Source organism: Bacillus rossius (genome assembly GCF_032445375.1).
Source record: "Bacillus rossius redtenbacheri isolate Brsri chromosome 9 unlocalized genomic scaffold, Brsri_v3 Brsri_v3_scf9_1, whole genome shotgun sequence".
NCBI classification, from domain to species: domain Eukaryota; kingdom Metazoa; phylum Arthropoda; class Insecta; order Phasmatodea; family Bacillidae; genus Bacillus; species Bacillus rossius.
The window spans coordinates 17,246,171-17,266,696 of record NW_026962012.1 but is presented as its reverse complement, the minus strand read 5'-3'; the positions used below and the strand labels follow the sequence as shown (position 1 = coordinate 17,266,696).

General features: G+C 48.8%; 1 protein-coding gene across 1 annotated transcript in view; it reads right to left on the bottom strand.

The window, feature by feature from the left end:
- LOC134542640 (ATP-dependent 6-phosphofructokinase-like) overlaps window positions 1-20,526 on the bottom strand; it is an 82,030-nt gene that overhangs the window by 35,284 nt on the left and 26,220 nt on the right. The window contains exons 6-11 of the mRNA XM_063387044.1: window positions 14,660-14,848; window positions 11,548-11,741; window positions 7,540-7,606; window positions 5,373-5,522; window positions 2,790-2,948; window positions 2,562-2,714 (exon numbers count right to left, since the gene is read on the bottom strand). Coding sequence (XP_063243114.1) covers window positions 2,562-2,714; window positions 2,790-2,948; window positions 5,373-5,522; window positions 7,540-7,606; window positions 11,548-11,741; window positions 14,660-14,848 — 912 coding nt within the window. The remainder of the gene's footprint in view (window positions 1-2,561; window positions 2,715-2,789; window positions 2,949-5,372; window positions 5,523-7,539; window positions 7,607-11,547; window positions 11,742-14,659; window positions 14,849-20,526) is intronic.

Below are 20,526 nucleotides of genomic sequence, written 5' to 3'. Positions count from 1 at the left end.
ACATGCATTTTCTGGTTGCGATACATCTGCATTTTTTCGCAAAGGCAATATTACTAATGAAGCATGCAAAAATTGAGGAGTTTGTATCAACATTCATAGATGCAAATGCGACGAAAGAATAATTGGCCAAGTAGGGTCAAATTTGACACTTGCTCTGTATAAAGCGCCTAAGTCTGAAACATCATTAGATAGTTACAGATATAATTTTTTCAAGAATGCTGTTGCTCATAGCAATAAAGAGGTAATGTTTTCTAATATTCCCCCTACCATTGCTGCTTCTCTTCAGCATTCTCTTAGAGTGTACCATCAAGTGCAAATTTGGCTTGGCCACAAACTTCCTCCTACCTCATGGGGTTGGCACTACGGAAAACAGAGAGAACTTGAACCGACAACCACATTAGAACCTCCTGCTCCTGATAAACTGCTAAACTTAATTTCTTGCAGCTGTAGCAAAGGTTGCGAACGGTGGTGTGGATGTAGAAAAGCAGGAATGAAATGTTCACATATTTGCAGTTTGTGCCATGGAATGTTATGTACAAAAACACCATCAATAAAAGTTGACAACGAATTTGATGACATGGACATCAAAAATGACACAAGCTCTGATGAAGATGGTAGCTAATATATCATACCAACTCAAAAGGAAATAAGGAGAGTGAGGTATGCTCCTACAGTGTGAAAAAGTAGAATAGGCCTACTGGGGACACCACTAAAAAAAAGCGCGCCAAATTCTCTACCTCAAGGGTGGTGAGGAAATGAGAAATAAAGAGCAAACATAAATTTCTGGAAGGTACGCACTGAGCAATGAATTAAAGAGCACCAAATCTTGATAGCAAGATTTGGTGACAGAATTTGCTACATTGAAGTCTTGAAATTGAAGAGAGATAGGAAGCGATAAAACTCAATTATCTAGGTACAGTGTAAACCAAAACATGGTCTCAAACATCAAGCAGCACTTCAAACTGCAGCATAATCAACTTGTTTAGCTCCAATATGAAGCATCGAGGAAGGGTCGGTTCATTGTGAAAAGTATTTTCCACTGTAGCTTCAAAACTATGGGTTAAACGAGGAAGGTTCTAAGAAACCTTTTCGTAGACATTTGTTTTTAGATTCTTTTTTGTAAAGCTTATTTTTCTATAAAATTCACGGTTAATAAGTAATTAACAAAAAACGTGTTTTTAGTGCCATTTTTTTCAAGATGGCGGCGTTATCTCAACTCGGATCGCTGGGGACTTTTAGGATTATATTCATAACTAAATTTCGGACGTCTCCACCAAAAATAAGCTTTTTCGTAATTTCTTTTTTTTTAAAAACCTAAAATGCCTGGACTATAAGGGATAGTAACAAAGTTGTACACAGTGGCATTCTAAACCTAAGTACTTTAAACAAAGGGTGTAACAACAACTGGCTCAAGTGACAGTTTTAATCTTCAAAGTTAACTATTGTCATATAGCTCGAAGTAGTAATAACATCACAATTAAATATAAAAACTTATGTTCTTGGTTGGTATTTTGTTACGTGCAGGTAGGTTTTCATGCACTTTAGTTAAGAATAAAAAGTGACAGATTTTATGGTTTAAAAATATAAGATTTTTAAGAATATATATTTTATTTTGAAATACATTTGTGCTCAACCGAAGAAATGTTTTTCTTTGTAGTTTTTTTTAAATATTTTGTCTGGATGTCTCTCTTTGTAGAAATTCATTCATTAGTTTTCTTCCACAAACACTGTGCCTCTCTCTGGCGCGTGTCTCGTGAAAGAGTGTAAGCCAGACGTGTGTAGTTGGCAGTAGCATGCCAAAACCGCACTCAGGAGGTACGACACCATGCACATTTACTTCTCTTGACAATACTGTCTCCACTCTCCCCGAAAGCCTGCCGAACTATATTTGGAATCCTGCCGGTTTCATTGTACGACGAGCGTGGCGTCCTGAACGTTTCTAGACATAAAGGCGAAAGTGTGTGCAGTACAATCTTGACGGCACCGGACGGCGACTGGCATGTAGATTTGGTCGCGAGAGGAGTAAAGAGGAGGGGCATACCGCCGCCACATATCGAGGAAAGTGTCGGCGCCGAATGCGGGGAATGTGGTGGCTAATGGAACAGGGGATGGGCATGTCAGACATGTGTGGATGGGCAGAGAAAGCACGAGGAGGGGCATACCGCGGTCAGTTCGTTGAGGGCGGTGTCGGCGCCGACAGAGAAGTCCGTGCCAGGAATGCGGTTGCTGATGGAGCAGGGGATGGGCATGTCAGACATGTGTGGATGGGCAGGGAGAGCATGAGGAGGGGCATACCGCGGTCAGTTCGTTGAGGGCGGTGTCGGCGCCGACAGAGAAGTCCGTGCCAGGAATGCGGTTGCTGATGGAGCAGGGGATGGGCATGTCAGACATGTGTGGATGGGCAGAGAGAGCATGAGGAGGGGCATACCGCGGTCAGTTCGTTGAGGGCGGTGTCAGCGCCGACAGAGAAGTCCGTGCCAGGAATGCGGTTGCTGATGGAGCTGGGGATGGGCATGTCAGACATGTGTGGATGGGCAGAGAGAGCATGAGGAGGGGCATACCGCGGTCAGTTCGTTGAGGGCGGTGTCGGCGCCGACAGAGAAGTCCGTGCCAGGAATGCGGTTGCTGATGGAGCTGGGGATGACGTTGACGGGCACGCACAGCTGCGGGTTGTCTTGGCGGCCTTGGAACATCTGCAGCGCGGTCACGTACGCCTGCAAGCCGGCTCAGGATCAGCACCAGCCGTCGCACCGCTGGTCAGCCTGAACCTCTGACCGCAAGGCACCGACCTGGAAGCCTCCCACGATGATGAGCGCTTGCACGCCATTCGTCTCCAAGGTGTTCGCGATGTCCTTCTCCAGGCCCTCAGCATTCTTCGCATCGGTGTAGAGCTTCGCGCCGCCTTGCGGCACCCAGCCGTCCACAGACTTCCAGCTCAGCTCCTCGAACTGTGGACAGTCTAGCACTGCTCAGCACAGATGCATTCCAGCACCGCCAGGCTCAGATCAGCATTGCCAGACACAGTTCTGAACAGTACTGCCTAGCACAGTCCAGCACTCCCAGGCACAGTCCAGTACTCCCCGGCACATGCCAGAATTGCCAGGAACACAAGCACTGCCAGGAATAGGCATGAACTGCCAGGCACATTCAGACACTGCCAGGCTCAGACAAGTGTGGACAGGCAGAGTCCAGCTCTACCAGGAACAGGCCAGTATTTCCAGAAACAGTCTACCACTGCCAGGCACATTCTAGTACAGTCAAGCAGAGTCCAGAACTGACAGTCCAAGACCTGCACTGTCACAATTAGTCCAGCATTGTTAGGCACAATCCAGATTTTCCAGGCACAGGCCAGCATTGTTAGGCACAGTCCATCACTTACAGAAAAAGTCAAGCACTGACAAACATTATGTTACGACTTCAAAATCATAACCTCTCCTACATCCCTTCTCCAACTCTTTTATCTATTCTCCATCCAACCAAAACCACTCTACTGTTCCTCTCCTCTCTTCTACCACTTCCTCCTCCCCCTCATTCACTTCCTCTCCTCTCCGCCATTTAAACCTCTCTTTCGCCACCCCACTCATACGTCTCCGCCTCTGCCTTCCCCCTCCACCCCCCCAATTCACCCTCAACTCTTCTCTTCCACCTCCTTCTCCCCCCACTTCTATAGTTTCAAAGTTAGTTGGTAGGTGTCGGTAATGTCTTCCGCCTTCTTGGATATGATTTGTTGGTTTGTGTCGCTGTTTTGTCCGCCATCATTTAATGAAGTCACTGATAGTTCCAAGCTAAAGGCTGGGTAGCACGACAGTCATTTTAGACCGTGCGAAGCGAGGTCTCTGTATCAATTAGAGCGATTGGCGTTTGTATGTATATATGTACATTTGTCCAACAATAACTTTCGAACCATTCATTGGATTGTCATTAAATTGGATAGGTAGGCAGGCATGACCAATGCATTTTGTAAGTTCATGTATAGGCAAAAGCGGTAGAGGCGTTTTCGATATATTTAATAAAGACTAGTTTACGAATATATATTGTATTCAACAGATATACTAGTAACAGTTTGAAGGCACATACCTAATAAACAAGAGGAAGTTGCATAAATATTAAAGACTCAGACTCAACAGCAATTCAAAAAATCAGCCTCCTAACAGCAGTGCCAGTCTTGATTGCCTAAAAATATGGTGCTACGTGACTGCAGACACTAATTCTGGGCGGGCTTGCTGAATGTGGTGGTGATACATGCTGCACACACAATTATCAGGCTGGCTGGATTGAAGAATGTGATGCTACAAGCAGCAAGGCAACAGTTCCAGGCTAACCGGGCTGTAGAATGTGAAGCTACAATCTTGCATACACCAATTATTTGCTTACTTTCATGAAAATGGTGGTGTTTGAACTTGCAGAAACAGTTATGATCTATATGTCATTTATAAATAGTACTAAAAGCCTTAAGGAACCAGTTCAGCCCTGGATGGAAGCAAACATATGTTGTTACAAGCCTGCAGGCACCATTCCCGAAATGTAGGTACCTACATAATAAGGTGTTATTTGGCCTGCGGGCACTAATCCCGCACTTACTGGATTGAATATGTTGTTGCTATGAGCCTGCACTGCATTACTGCCGCATTGACTAAGAGACAGATTGTGCTACGATTCATCAGGAGACAATGCCGGATCTGTTGAAATAAATAATAAGATGCGGACACAGTGCTGCGCTGGATTGTCTGAAGAAGTTGCTGGGCAAGTAGGCGTGAAGAAGGTGTTACAAGGCTGCAGTCTCCAGTGCTTGGTTGGCTGTACTTAAGGTGTTGGTTCTACTAGCTGGCAGCACACCTATCCAGGACTGGCTAAACATTTATAGATCAGGTTGTGTGGGATGAATGTCGTGCTACGGACCTGCCAGTATTAATGTAGTGCTAGCTGGGAAGTGGTGCTAAAGCTTTTGGCATCAGTGCCAGATTAGCTGGAATGAAGAAGGTGGTGGTAAAGCCTTTTGGCATCTGTGCCGGACTGGCTGGAATGAAGAAGGTGGTGGTAAAGCCTTTTAGCATCTGTGCCGGACTGGCTGGAATGAAGAAGGTGGTGGTAAAGCCTTTTGGCATCTGTGCCGGACTGGCTGGAATGAAGAAGGTGGTGGTAAAGCCTTTTGGCATCAGTGACGGACTTGCTGGAATGAAGAAGGTGGTGCTAAAGCCTTTTGGCATCAGTGCCGGACTTGTTGGAATGAAGAAGGTGGTGCTAAAGCCGTTTGGCATCAGTGCTGGACTGGCTGGAATGAAGAAGGTGGTGGTACATGTCTGCATGGCTGCAGTAAGTGCACGTGCTAGAGGGTGCCCACCGACGTGTCAGTAAGTGCAGGTGTAGCTCACATTGCCAGCGGCGAGACCCTCCACGCCGTTGTGGAAGCCGAGGATCCGCACGCTGAGGTGCGCTGCCATGCGCACCAGGGTCGCCACCACCGCGTTCATGCCGCAGGCGGGTTGTCCCACGTGCAGCACGCCCACGGTGAACTTAGGCGTCTGCAACACACACGCACAGTGCGCACTGATGACTGCTTAGCGAACCCCTCTGCCAGTCACACTACTCGTGCCTCCCGCCGAGACAGTCTGTGTATTTCCCTCGGCTCATCAAGGTTAAGTATTTCAACTGGCTCTCTCCTTCAACTTATAGTGCTACTGTTGTAAAATGAAATTGTTAAGTGTTAAATAATCTCTAGTCGAATAGCGTTATGTGGTGTAGGTTTTTACCCTCTTGTTTTCAAAGTCATAATAATGATATAATATATGCAGGGTTAATAATGAGTACCTGACAAGTTTTCACAAACCAGGTAATGTTTAAAATCTACTCGCCTCCCTCTTGCTCCAGCACTCGACGAGCCCAGCCTCACGTGACAGTACTTTAAATAATTGATAAATAATCCGATTTATTTTAAATATTTAGTTTGTGTAAGATATTTGTGTTTGCTTAGTACATTTTTAATGTAAAAAAATAAAAAGTGAAAATAATTTGATGAAAAAAAGTCTTTATACACATGTCATATGTACGAAACAATTGTATTTTAAATAAATAACGGCCCTAGAAAACCCAGCGAAGCGGCTACTTGAGCTAGTATATTATATTTGATAAATTTATGTTCGGTTATTTCGTATATTTGGTACCATGGTAAATAATTTGATATGTAAATTATTATAATGCCTGGAAATACATAGGTTTTGTATTTGAAGTAGTATTTTTTATTAATTGTAGAGGGATATAATAATGAGCATATGTATAGCAAAGAGAAAATTTACAAATGTAGTAAAAATAAAATAATAAATTTTGTAGCTGAATCAGTTTAAATATGATAACCAGCCAAAAGTTTAACAGTAAATAAATTATTATACCAATGTGAGTTACTGGAACTAATGTGACCTGTAAAAATTTATACGAGCAAAGCACTGGTAGCCGAGTGGTTAGCAGCTCCACTTCATAACCCAAGAATCGTTTCTCTGCTTTTCCAAAAATGCTTTTAAAATATATAAATAATGCAGATAAGGGTGATATTAGCAGAAGTACCATATGAAATATCCGAACTTATGTTCAACACTAGCACATCTTAACCAATGTGGATGTCTGTGAAGCTAGCGCCCTATAGCATATGATGCTAGTATAAGTATAAGAATATTAAATTCAAGATGGTGTTGGTGATGTGATGCCATAGGACAAAAAATGATGGTATAATCCATGTTGTCGGCGAGGAGATAAACTATGACTATATATGACCAAAGATGGCGGACTTATAAGTGAAATGAGAGAACATCTTTAAATTAAATACAAAATGGTGTTTGTATACCAGTAATGAAAAAATCCGAACTCCGAATCTCAAAGCAGCTTCAATCGACAGTGGTGATGTAATCCAAGATAGTGGTGGTGATTCCAGAGGTAAAAGGTGATTACGTAATCCAAGATAGCTGCTGGAAATATCTTTATCCATGATAGCAGCCGGGAAATGAATTTCATCCTGGGTGGTGGCGGTGATAAAAGGTTAAAGGTAACGAATCCGATTCTGGCTACTGGCTCTTGTGGTCCTGGTCCTACCAAACCTATCTACTACCGAGCATTTGAATAATGTTTTATCTCTGTAGCAAAAATATTTTTTGAAATAATTGGGGTAGCACTACTACCCCCAATTATCATTATGAATTAATTTGGCTCCAGTGACAAAATTTACGATAGTGGTAGAACTTCGTTCAATTAAACATACTCATCAATGGTCTATCTTAAATACTTTATATATTATTAACAATATAAACTTTTTTACCTCCAAATTCAAAGACGTATACCAACCTTGGGAGTCACTTAAGACTGAAGTTTGTAGGTCGAATTCAGACGCAACCTGTATAAATCGTGAGATATTTCTTACGGTTTAAGATTAACCAGAACCTTATAATTCTCGAATCATTTCGAGACACATGTTAAAATAAATTGAAGTAATTTTAAGTGTCCTCGCATTACTTTGTCTGAATTTATTTGATAACAATTTGTAGGCAAACTTACCTCTTCTGGATTACTTTCAATCATCGCATTTAACATCTTGTAAGTCTGTACATTGTTCCCGAAAGATCTGAAAAAAATAAAAATAAGAAAGCACTTATTAAAGAATCAATATGGTGATATGCCATTGAAGCTATGTAGTAATGCTTATTTCGTGGCTCACGTTTGGTTCGGATAATGAGTCAACCTCTCAAAAGCCGAATGCTGGATGAAATCCAGGCCCTAGGCAAAATACGCAAGAGTGTTATTAAGCATAGCTGAGCTGTGCACAAGAGAGTCTAGAGCGAAATGGCTACTATATGTCTGTGGTTAAGTCCAATCAGGTTGTGGAAAGAAGGTGAATTTCGCGAGCATTTAGTATCAAACTGTAAACAGTAAAAAATTTAAGGTTAAAACAAATTGGAGACTAGCAACAAAACATTTGTTTTTAACTTACAATAAAATACTTGTAAATTTCGCAAGATATATTCTTGGGCTATAAAAATATAACTTTGTGTCTTTATGCAGGTGAACTGGCAGAGGGAGCTGCCCCAGCCCTCGCTGGGGATCCGGGCCGAGAGGCATGCATGCCTGTCAGGGCAGGGCTCTGGGGGCATGTACAGTAGCTTTTAAGTATATTTATAGGATATAAAAGATATTAAATCAAAAAAAGTAAAAAATAATTAAAATCAACTAAAATTATTAAAATAAAAAACATAATAATAAAAATGGTGAGGGCTTATGCCTGAACAGCACGACCACTCCACCTTCTGGTAAAAATTAGTTTCTTTTCTAACTTTACATCTTATGTTTCAGGTTTACACGACAACAGCCTGGGGGCTAGCCACCGCAGCATCTGGCTTAGCCTGTCTTTGACTGAACTATTCTTGGAACGCAATAGTTCGGTCCCTAAGGCGGCCAGTAGTGTACTAACCCATGTAATTTCTCTTTCGTTCACCAACACGACCACACGATGATATGCCTGTGCGAGTGTCGGCCAGGACTACCTATTACATGAACATATGGGCTAACTACCCATGCATGTTCTGTGTTCCTAGGGGTTCGGAGGAGCGGCTCGCACAGCTTTACAGTACACGCCACACCCGAGTTTAACTAGGTCACTTGAAATTACAGCACACAGACAAGCCTCTAATGCACACCAACACGACATTACATCACGCCAGTTAGCCGATCTAACTGGTGGGGAGCTTCACTCCCCCGCCGAATTAGATACATGTAACTTTTATAGCATTACACAACCTACCAGCGCACACACAGGCCCGTGTGCCAAACTTATCCCACAAGAGACGCACCCCCGCCGTCGATTCAAATGATTCTTCACCAGTGTGGGGGTGCACCTGATTTACTATGCACTTGGCGAGTTATAGAAACTTCGGTTTCTGGCCTCGCCCACGCTTACTGCCCCGGATGGCAATATGATGAATCGGCGGTGGCATATATGTGTTCTAAACTCCACCTTGATTATAGTTACCCTATACTAGTAAGCACTTTGATGTTTATAACTTATTTATGTAATTATACAATAAAGAAAAAAATCAGAACTTCAAAATTATGTTGTACTTCTTTGATTACACCATTAATAACTCACAATTATTCACAATATGGTGTCTATCAGCTTATCTCAATGATATGGCGTGCAGTCACGTCCTCAGTGCACCAAGAGAACCCGTGATCCGGCCGAGGGAGTAGCTAGCCAGCCTCCACTAGGTCTACCAGGCCAGTGCCGGAGCCGTGTAGCGCTGCTCGCCGTCGCCCTTACGGCATGAACTTAGGTTCACACCTCATAAATTCATCAATACTCCCCCAGGCATGTGATCCCGCTAGGGCTTTATCCTGGTTAGGAGAAAGATGGGCCTTTTACATGCCTGACACTGTTACCAGCGCCAAACATGTGTTCCGAGAACCGGGAAATAGATTCGCCATTTCCAATCGCGGCATGTTACTGGAGAGCGCCCGGCTAGGTCGAGAGGTTGAGGAGATCCATCCCAACATCGGGCCCACCGACCCGCCCCAGCTCCGCCGTAGACTCCCAGACCACCTGCAGAGTCCTTATGGCAGTGGGGACTCCCGGGGCTCCTCGTAGCTCCCAGCGACCAGAACCACGTGGTCTGCGCTCTTCGAGGGAGTATCCGCCAGTCGACGATCAGCCGCCCTGCCTGGACTCTTCCTGGAACTTGGCGCTCTTCCGGCCTGTCAGCCCGTAACTGCCCCGGTTCAATCTACTCCGCTCTGTCAGTTGCTCTTATAAGACCCACGTCGTGCAGCACTGCTCTGGCAATGACAGCTGATTCACGATCTGAAACCGCGGTTCTGTCACACACTGATGCTAGTGTAAGTAACTTTACTCGCATTTGTGACTGAGAGGTTGATGGCTCGGAGAACCACAATGTGCCTGTTGACGACAATGGTTTAACACCTTTTATTTGATTGACTTCCATCTTCCTCTTCGCTAACGGAACTATAATCTACAGTATCAACATCAGCTACACTCATAGTTTCGGAACTTTCCGAAAGTCTCCCACTTCTTTTTTTATTCATTTCTGAAAAATTGTACTTACCAGTTTCCAGTTTTTCGTTTAACTTCTGGTTTATAGTTCAAGCTTCAGCTGTTGTTTAGTAGTTTTTTTTACAACCCCGCCCATTTTCATTTGTTTCAATGTTCTTTGGTCTTGCAAAATGACTGTTCCATTTTCGGGATTTTTTGGTTGTTCAAGTTTTCATGATGAAAATTCCACACATTTGAAAGCAGCAACATCAAAAGGTTTTTCTAAATCCTTTTTGAAATTATGTAAATTTGATTCAATTTTCTTACTTCCTGTTTGGCCTTTACTTTTGAGAAAACTCCGATATTTTCCGTGACACATTCCTACCATTTTCAAAAATTGGTTTTGTGACACAATGGAAATAGAACCTGTAAACCATATTTCTTCAATTTTCACAGCCAAGGTAGGGGAAATTTGAAATACGGGTTGGCTTTTTTTTCTGCTCTTAATTTTAAAAAAATGATGAGCATCTCATAACATCACCGGAACTTGGCAGAACTTGTTTATTCAACCGTAATGGGAAACCAAACAATAGAACAACACACTCATCCACAACACAGTTACTCTACTACTTGCTTTAGCTGTCACTGTTTACAAAACACCAAACGATACATCTCGTTCCTGAAAACTGATGAAGGAAATGGCAAGTGTAGAGGAGGAGTGGGATCCTGGAAGCAGTAAGGGGGGAAGGGGAGAGATAAAACAATGATTCCTGTGTTTGTTTTTACTGGTCTGCAACGATTCATGTCGTCTTTTTTTATTAATACTCTAGCAAATATATATATATATATATATATATATATATATATATATATATATATATATATATTCACTCTTCTGTGTAAATTGTATACATCTCTACTCTGAATTCAAGGATGTAATCAATTATCTTAATGTTTTGGAAAAACAAATAAAAAGTGCCAAAACGACCTATATCATCGAAATTTCGAAAGTTTGAGGTATTTGCGGCACCTAAATATAATTTTCGTTCGAGCCCAATTTTTTTTTTTTTTTTTTTTTTTTTGGTAAAAGGCAAGTTTTGTATGCTATGAAACGATTTGACGAAATTCACTTTTTTTTCGTTCTACCCTAGTGAACATTGGACATTGAACCGCGAACAGGAGAGAATTGATTGTGAACATTTGGAGGGGATGAACAGTGGACAGTGATCAATGGACAGCAGACAGTGGACAGTGATCAATGGGGGGTGAACAGTGAACAGTGTGTGGGGAACAGTGGGGAACAGTGTACATTGAGCGGTGGACAGCAGACAGTTGACTGTGATCACTGGGGGGGTGAACAGTGAATAGTGTGTGGGGAACAGTGGGGAACAGTGTACATTGAGCGGTGGACAGCAGACAGTTGACTGTGATCACTGGGGGGTGAACAGTGAACAGTGGGGAACAGTGGGGAACAGTGGGCGGCGGACAGCAGACGACGGCAGGGGATGAGTGCACGACGCGGTCACCTGCCGCGCATCTCCACGCTCTTGGGGCTGTCCTGCCGCCTGAGCGCCTCGTTCTCCTCCTGCGTGCCCTTGATGGAGGCGGCCATGTCGGCCCGCACCAGGGCGTTCTTCTGCAGCGAGATGACCTTGGGCTCCTGGCCCTGCTCCTCCGGGTCCAGCAGACAGCGCACCGCCTCGGCGCCCATGCGCGTCGCCTGCAACAGGCACCAGCCTGCATCAGGCACTAGCCTCACTAGTCTGCATCAGGCACTAGCCTGCATCAGGCACCAGCCTCACTAGCCTGCTCTCTAGTCCGCCAGGTCACACTTCATGAAGCACGAACTACTGACACGTTCAAACAAACAATATGATGATAATGCTCGCATGCTTTTACGGCCGTTGTCTCAAGTAGTTCGGCTTCTGGGTTGTAGCCGCGTCCTGGGCGAATAATTCACCGACGTTTCGGTCGACATTCCAGTCACCATCATCAGTGGGCAGTTACTTACTCGCAGAGGAACCAGGTGGACTGGTCGCGTTACCCAACGGTGCCTCGCCCCAGCCAGGTCCCCACCGAGTAGGTACCTACTCCCTGATGATGGCGACTGCAATGTCGACCGAAACGTCGGTGAATTATTCGCCAAGGACACGGCCACAACCCAGAAGCCAAGCTACTTTAAACAATATGATGTCTAATTCAACACTTGGTTACATATTCTAAACTACATTTACAAAATTAAAATATTTTAATATGTCAATTCTAACTAACCATTCTAAGTGTAGTACTATATGAGCGGACTTCATTATAAAATTACTATATTAATTTTTTTAAATTCATTTTTGACATACTATAATGTATTGAGGTAGTTAAAATAACCACTATGTTCGACAATTGATAGTAAATAGCTCGACATTTCTACAGCCTTAAAAATAATTTACATGTACATTTTACAAACTATTTGTGCATGTGTTACATCTTCATTCCGTTAGTTGAATTTCATGAGTCGGAATCGGAGGCTTGAAAGCTTTAACTCAATAAATGGGATAATTGAGATAATTATCATAGTAAATATAAAAATGTTAAAAACTATGGAATTGATTAAGTTCATTAACAACATTAATTCTCTTTATCGTGTTGATGACCCTTAATCATTGTAAATAAAGCTACTTTCTTAAAATAAAGCTAATCTCTTGTAAATGGTTAGCATAAATTGGTTACTACATGTGTATTTCTAATAAGAGAGATATTAGAACAACAAATCAAGCACATTAATGTTTGTTTAAAATGAAATTACAGAACTTTCCTTCCAAAACTAAGGGTCGCTTTAAGACACAGATTAATAACATTTGATGGTAACGAACAAGAATGTTGATAGAAAGTATTTAGGAAAAAATGTGCCCAGGTATGGGCGAGTGACTAAGGGAAGGGAGCGTGTTGCTACTCGCGAGCCAAGCTGTGCCGGCCTTGCGGCATCTCAGCGACCATGGCCCCCGACAACTGCAGACAGCACTACTTCCTGCCTCAGGCCTTAGGCCGCGTTACTAACCAGGATTCTGGCGAAGGCCATGCTTCTCACTAGAATCCTATCCAGTGTTCTACTCACAAGAATACTGTCGGGGGATGCGTTAATCACCAGGATTCTGTCAAGATCTCCCGTATCACTAACTACTGTCAAAGGCCATACTACTCACCAGGATCTTGTAAAGGCCCCCGCCACTAACCAGAATCTTGTCAAAGGTCACGCTACTCGCCAGGATCATGTAGAAGGCCATGGTACTCACCGAGATCATGTCGAAGGCCGCGATATCACCAGGATCATGTCGAAAGTCACACTACTCACCAGGATCATGTAGAAGGCAGTGCTATCACCAGGATCATGTCGAAGGCCTCACTACACACCAAGAAAATGTCGAAAGCCTCACAACACACGAGGAACATGTCCAACCGCGCTACTCACAACGATCATGTTGAGGGCCTCTCTACTCTCCAAGATCGTGTCGAAGGCCGCGCTTCAAGATCATGTAAAAGGCCTCTCCACCCACCAGGTACTGTCGAAGGCCACGCTACTCACCAGGTTCCTGTAAAGGCTGCACTACTCACTATGATCATTTCGAACGCCTCTCTCCCCACCAGGTACATGTCGGAGGCCTCGCTACTCACCAAGATCCTGTAGAGGCCTCGCTACTCACTATGATCATGTCGAACGCCTCTCTCCCCACCAGATACATGTCGGAGGCCTTGCTACTCACCAAGATCCTGTAGAGGCCTTGCTACTCACTGATCATGTCGAACGCCTCTCTCCCCACCAGGTACATGTCAAAGGCCTCGCTACTCACCAAGATCCTGTAGAGGTCTCGATACTCTCTATGATCATGTCGAATGCCTCTCTACCCACCAGGTGCATGTCAGAGGCCACGCTACTCACCAAGATCCTGTAGAGGCCTCGCTACTTACTATGATCATGTCAAACGCCTCTCTCCCCACCAGGTACATGTCAGAGGCCACGCTACTCACCAAGATCCTGTAGAGGCCTCGCTACTTACTATGATCATGTCGAACGCCTCTCTCCCCACCAGGTACATGTCAAAGGCCTCGCTACTCACCAAGATCCTGTAGAGGCCTCGATACTCTCTATGATCATGTCGAATGCCTCTCTACCCACCAGGTGCATGTCAGAGGCCACGCTACTCACCAAGATCCTGTAGAGGCCTCGCTACTTACTATGATCATGTCGAACGCCTCTCTCCCCACCAGGTACATGTCGGAGGCCGCGCAACTAACCAGGTTCCTGTAAAACCGCGCTACTCACCAGGATCATGTCGAACGCCTCTCTCCCCACCAGGTACATGTCGGAGGCCGCGCAACTAACCAGGTTCCTGTAAAACCGCGCTACTCACCAGGATCATGTCGAACGCCTCTCTCCCCACCAGGTACATGTAAGAGGCCGCGCTACTAAACAGGTTCCTGTAAAGGCTGCACTACTCACCAGGATCATGTCGAACGCCTCTCTCCCCACCAGGTACATGTAAGAGGCCGCGCTACTAACCAGGTTCCTGTAAAGGCTGCACTACTCACTATGATCATGTTGAACGCCTCTCTACCCACCAGGTGCATGTCAGAGGCCACGCTACTCACCAAGATCCTGTCGAAGGCCGAGGGTCGGCCGCCGCGCTGCACGTGCCCCAGCACGGTGAGGCGCGTGTCGTACTTGAGTGTCGTCTCGACCACCTCCAGCACCATCTGCGAGGTGATGTGTTGGCCGTGGCTGTCCTGGGCACCCTCGCACACCATCACGATGTTCATGCGCTTGCCCATCTTGCGCTCCTGCAGACACATCCTCAGCTAGTGCGCCTCTCGCGCTCCTGCAGACACATCCTCATCTAGTGCGCCTCTTGCGCTCCTGCAGACACATCCTCAGCTAGTGCGCCTCTCGCGCTCCTGCAGACACATCCTCAGCTAGTGCGCCTCTTGCGCTCCTGCAGACACATCCTCATCTAGTGCGCCTCTTGCGCTCCTGCAGACACATCCTCAGCTAGTGCGCCTCATGCGCTCCTGCAGACACATCCTCAGCTAGTGCGCCTCTCGCGCTCCTGCAGACACATCCTCAGCTAGTGCGCCTCTCGCGCTCCTGCAGACACATCCTCAGCTAGTGCGCCTCTTGCGCTCCTGCAGACACATCCTCAGCTAGTGCGCCTCATGCGCTCCTGCAGACACATCCTCAGCTAGTGCGCCTCTCGCGCTCCTGCAGACACATCCTCAGCTAGTGCGCCTCTCGCGCTCCTGCAGACACATCCTCAGCTAGTGCGCCTCTCGCGCTCCTGCAGACACATCCTCATCTAGTGCGCCTCTTGCGCTCCTGCAGACACATCCTCAGCTAGTGCGCCTCATGCGCTCCTGCAGACACATCCTCATCTAGTGCGCCTCTTGCGCTCCTGCAGACACATCCTCAGCTAGTGCGCCTCATGCGCTCCTGCAGACACATCCTCATCTAGTGCGCCTCTTGCGCTCCTGCAGACACATCCTCAGCTAGTGCGCCTCTTGCGCTCCTGCAGACACATCCTCAGTTAGAGCGCCTCTTGCGCTCCTGCAGACACATCCTCAGCTAGTGCGCCTCATGCGCTCCTGCAGACACATCCTCATCTAGTGCGCCTCTTGCGCTCCTGCAGACACATCCTCAGCTAGTGCGCCTCTTGCGCTCCTGCAGACACATCCTCAGTTAGAGCGCCTCTTGCGCTCCTGCAGACACATCCTCAGCTAGTGCGCCTCTTGCGCTCCTGCAGACACATCCTCAGTTAGAGCGCCTCTTGCGCTCCTGCAGACACATCCTCAGCTAGTGCGCCTCATGCGCTCCTGCAGACACATCCTCATCTAGTGCGCCTCTTGCGCTCCTGCAGACACATCCTCAGCTAGTGCGCCTCTTGCGCTCCTGCAGACACATCCTCAGTTAGAGCGCCTCTTGCGCTCCTGCAGACACATCCTCAGCTAGTGCGCCTCATGCGCTCCTGCAGACACATCCTCATCTAGTGCGCCTCTTGCGCTCCTGCAGACACATCCTCAGCTAGTGCGCCTCTTGCGCTCCTGCAGACACATCCTCAGTTAGAGCGCCTCTTGCGCTCCTGCAGACACATCCTCAGCTAGTGCGCCTCTTGCGCTCCTGCAGACACATCCTCAGTTAGAGCGCCTCTTGCGCTCCTGCAGACACATCCTCAGCTAGTGCGCCTCATGCGCTCCTGCAGACACATCCTCATCTAGTGCGCCTCTTGCGCTCCTGCAGACACATCCTCAGCTAGTGCGCCTCTTGCGCTCCTGCAGACACATCCTCAGTTAGAGCGCCTCTTGCGCTCCTGCAGACACATCCTCAGCTAGTGCGCCTCATGCGCTCCTGCAGACACATCCTCATCTAGTGCGCCTCTTGCGCTCCTGCAGACACATCCTCAGCTAGTGCGCCTCATGCGCTCCTGCAGACACATCCTCAGCTAGTGCGCCTCTCGCGCTCCTGCAGACACATCCTCAGCTAGTGCGCCTCTCGCGCTCATGCAGACACATCCTCAGCTAGTGCGCCTCTTGCGCTCCTGCAGACACATCCTCAGCTAGTGCGCCTCTCGCGCTCCTGCAGACACATCCTCATCTAGTGCGCCTCTTGCGCTCCTGCAGACACATCCTCAGCTAGTGCGCCTCATGCGCTCCTGCAGACACATCCTCATCTAGTGCGCCTCTTGCGCTCCTGCAGACACATCCTCAGCTAGTGCGCCTCATGCGCTCCTGCAGACACATCCTCATCTAGTGCGCCTCTTGCGCTCCTGCAGACACATCCTCAGCTAGTGCGCCTCTTGCGCTCCTGCAGACACATCCTCAGTTAGAGCGCCTCTTGCGCTCCTGCAGACACATCCTCAGCTAGTGCGCCTCATGCGCTCCTGCAGACACATCCTCATCTAGTGCGCCTCTTGCGCTCCTGCAGACACATCCTCAGCTAGTGCGCCTCTTGCGCTCCTGCAGACACATCCTCAGTTAGAGCGCCTCTTGCGCTCCTGCAGACACATCCTCAGCTAGTGCGCCTCTTGCGCTCCTGCAGACACATCCTCAGCTAGTGCGCCTCATGCGCTCCTGCAGACACATCCTCATCTAGTGCGCCTCTTGCGCTCCTGCAGACACATCCTCAGCTAGTGCGCCTCTTGCGCTCCTGCAGACACATCCTCAGTTAGAGCGCCTCTTGCGCTCCTGCAGACACATCCTCAGCTAGTGCGCCTCATGCGCTCCTGCAGACACATCCTCATCTAGTGCGCCTCTTGCGCTCCTGCAGACACATCCTCATCTAGTGCGCCTCTTGCGCTCCTGCAGACACATCCTCAGTTAGAGCGCCTCTTGCGCTCCTGCAGACACATCCTCAGCTAGTGCGCCTCTTGCGCTCCTGCAGACACATCCTCAGCTAGTGCGCCTCATGCGCTCCTGCAGACACATCCTCAGCTAGTGCGCCTCTTGCGCTCCTGCAGACACATCCTCAGTTAGAGCGCCTCTTGCGCTCCTGCAGACACATCCTCAGCTAGTGCGCCTCTTGCGCTCCTGCAGACACATCCTCAGCTAGTGCGCCTCATGCGCTCCTGCAGACACATCCTCATCTAGTGCGCCTCTTGCGCTCCTGCAGACACATCCTCAGTTAGAGCGCCTCTTGCGCTCCTGCAGACACATCCTCAGCTAGTGCGCCTCTTGCGCTCCTGCAGACACATCCTCAGCTAGTGCGCCTCATGCGCTCCTGCAGACACATCCTCAGCTAGTGCGCCTCTTGCGCTCCTGCAGACACATCCTCAGCTAGTGCGCCTCTTGCGCTCCTGCAGACACATCCTCAGCTAGTGCGCCTCATGCGCTCCTGCAGACACATCCTCATCTAGTGCGCCTCTTGCGCTCCTGCAGACACATCCTCAGCTAGTGCGCCTCTTGCGCTCCTGCAGACACATCCTCAGTTAGAGCGCCTCTTGCGCTCCTGCAGACACATCCTCAGCTAGTGCGCCTCATGCGCTCCTGCAGACACATCCTCATCTAGTGCGCCTCTTGCGCTCCTGCAGACACATCCTCAGCTAGTGCGCCTCTTGCGCTCCTGCAGACACATCCTCAGCTAGTGCGCCTCATGCGCTCCTGCAGACACATCCTCATCTAGTGCGCCTCTTGCGCTCCTGCAGACACATCCTCAGTTAGAGCGCCTCTTGCGCTCCTGCAGACACATCCTCAGCTAGTGCGCCTCATGCGCTCCTGCAGACACATCCTCATCTAGTGCGCCTCTTGCGCTCCTGCAGACACATCCTCAGTTAGAGCGCCTCTTGCGCTCCTGCAGACACATCCTCAGCTAGTGCGCCTCATGCGCTCCTGCAGACACATCCTCATCTAGTGCGCCTCTTGCGCTCCTGCAGACACATCCTCAGCTAGAGCGCCTCATGTGCTCCTGCAGACACATCCTCAGCTAGTGCGCCTCATGCGCTCCTGCAGACACATCCTCATCTAGTGCGCCTCTTGCGCTCCTGCAGACACATCCTCAGCTAGTGCGCCTCTTGCGCTCCTGCAGACACATCCTCAGTTAGAGCGCCTCTTGCGCTCCTGCAGACACATCCTCAGCTAGTGCGCCTCATGCGCTCCTGCAGACACATCCTCATCTAGTGCGCCTCTTGCGCTCCTGCAGACACATCCTCAGCTAGTGCGCCTCTTGCGCTCCTGCAGACACATCCTCAGTTAGAGCGCCTCTTGCGCTCCTGCAGACACATCCTCAGCTAGTGCGCCTCATGCGCTCCTGCAGACACATCCTCATCTAGTGCGCCTCTTGCGCTCCTGCAGACACATCCTCAGATAGAGCGCCTCTTGCGCTCCTGCAGACACATCCTCAGCTAGTGCGCCTCATGCGCTCCTGCAGACACATCCTCAGCTAGTGCGCCTCTCGCGCTCCTGCAGACACATCCTCATCTAGTGCGCCTCTCGCGCTCCTGCAGACACATCCTCAGCTAGTGCGCCTCTCGCGCTCCTGCAGACACATCCTCAGCTAGTGCGCCTCTCGCGCTCCTGCAGACACATCCTCAGCTAGTGCGCCTCTCGCGCTCCTGCAGACACATCCTCATCTAGTGCGCCTCTCGCGCTCCTGCAGACACATCCTCAGCTAGTGCGCCTCTTGCGCTCCTGCAGACACATCCTCAGCTAGTGCGCCTCTTGCGCTCCTGCAGACACATCCTCAGCTAGTGCGCCTCTTGCGCTCCTGCAGACACATCCTCAGCTAGTGCGCCTCTCGCGCTCCTGCAGACACATCCTCAGCTAGTGCGCCTCTCGCGCTCCTGCAGACACATCCTCAGCTAGTGCGCCTCTTGCGCTCCTGCAGACACATCCTCAGCTAGTGCGCCTCTTGCGCTCCTGCAGACACATCCTCAGCTAGTGCGCCTCTTGCGCTCCTGCAGACACATCCTCAGCTAGTGCGCCTCTCGCGCTCCTGCAGACACATCCTCAGCTAGTGCGCCTCATGCGCTCCTGCAGACACATCCTCAGCTAGTGCGCCTCTCGCGCTCCTGCAGACACATCCTCAGCTAGTGCGCCTCTTGCGCTCCTGCAGACACATCCTCAGCTAGTGCGCCTCTTGCGCTCCTGCAGACACATCCTCAGCTAGTGCGCCTCTTGCGCTCCTGCAGACACATCCTCAGCTAGTGCGCCTCTTGCGCTCCTGCAGACACATCCTCAGCTAGTGCGCCTCTTGCGCTCCTGCAGACACATCCTCAGCTAGTGCGCCTCTCGCGCTCCTGCAGACACATCCTCAGCTAGTGCGCCTCTCGCGCTCCTGCAGACACATCCTCAGCTAGTGCGCCTCTTGCGCTCCTGCAGACACATCCTCAGCTAGTGCGCCTCATGCGCTCCTGCAGACACATCCTCAGCTAGTGCGCCTCTCGCGCTCCTGCAGACACATCCTCATCTAGTGCGCCTCTCGCGCTCCTGCAGACACATCCTCAGCTAGTGCGCCTCTCGCGCTCCTGCAGACACATCCTCAGCTAGTGCGCCTCTTGCGCTCCTGTAGACACATCCTCAGCTAGTGCGCCTCTTGCGCTCCTGCAGACACATCCTCAGCTAGTGCGCCTCTCGCGCTCCTGCAGACACATCCTCATCTAGTGCGCCTCTTGCGCTCCTGCAGACACATCCTCAGCTAGTGCGCCTCTCGCGCTCCTGCAGACACATCCTCAGCTAGTGCGCCTCTCGCGCTCCTGCAGACACATCCTCATCTAGTGCGCCTCTCGCGCTCCTGCAGACACATCCTCAGCTAGTGCGCCTCTCGCGCTCCTGCAGACACATCCTCAGCTAGTGCGCCTCTTGCGCTCCTGCAGACACATCCTCAGCTAGTGCGCCTCTTGCGCTCCTGCAGACACATCCTCAGCTAGTGCGCCTCTTGCGCTCCTGCAGACACATCCTCAGCTAGTGCGCCTCTTGCGCTCCTGCAGACACATCCTCAGCTAGTGCGCCTCTTGCGCTCCTGCAGACACATCCTC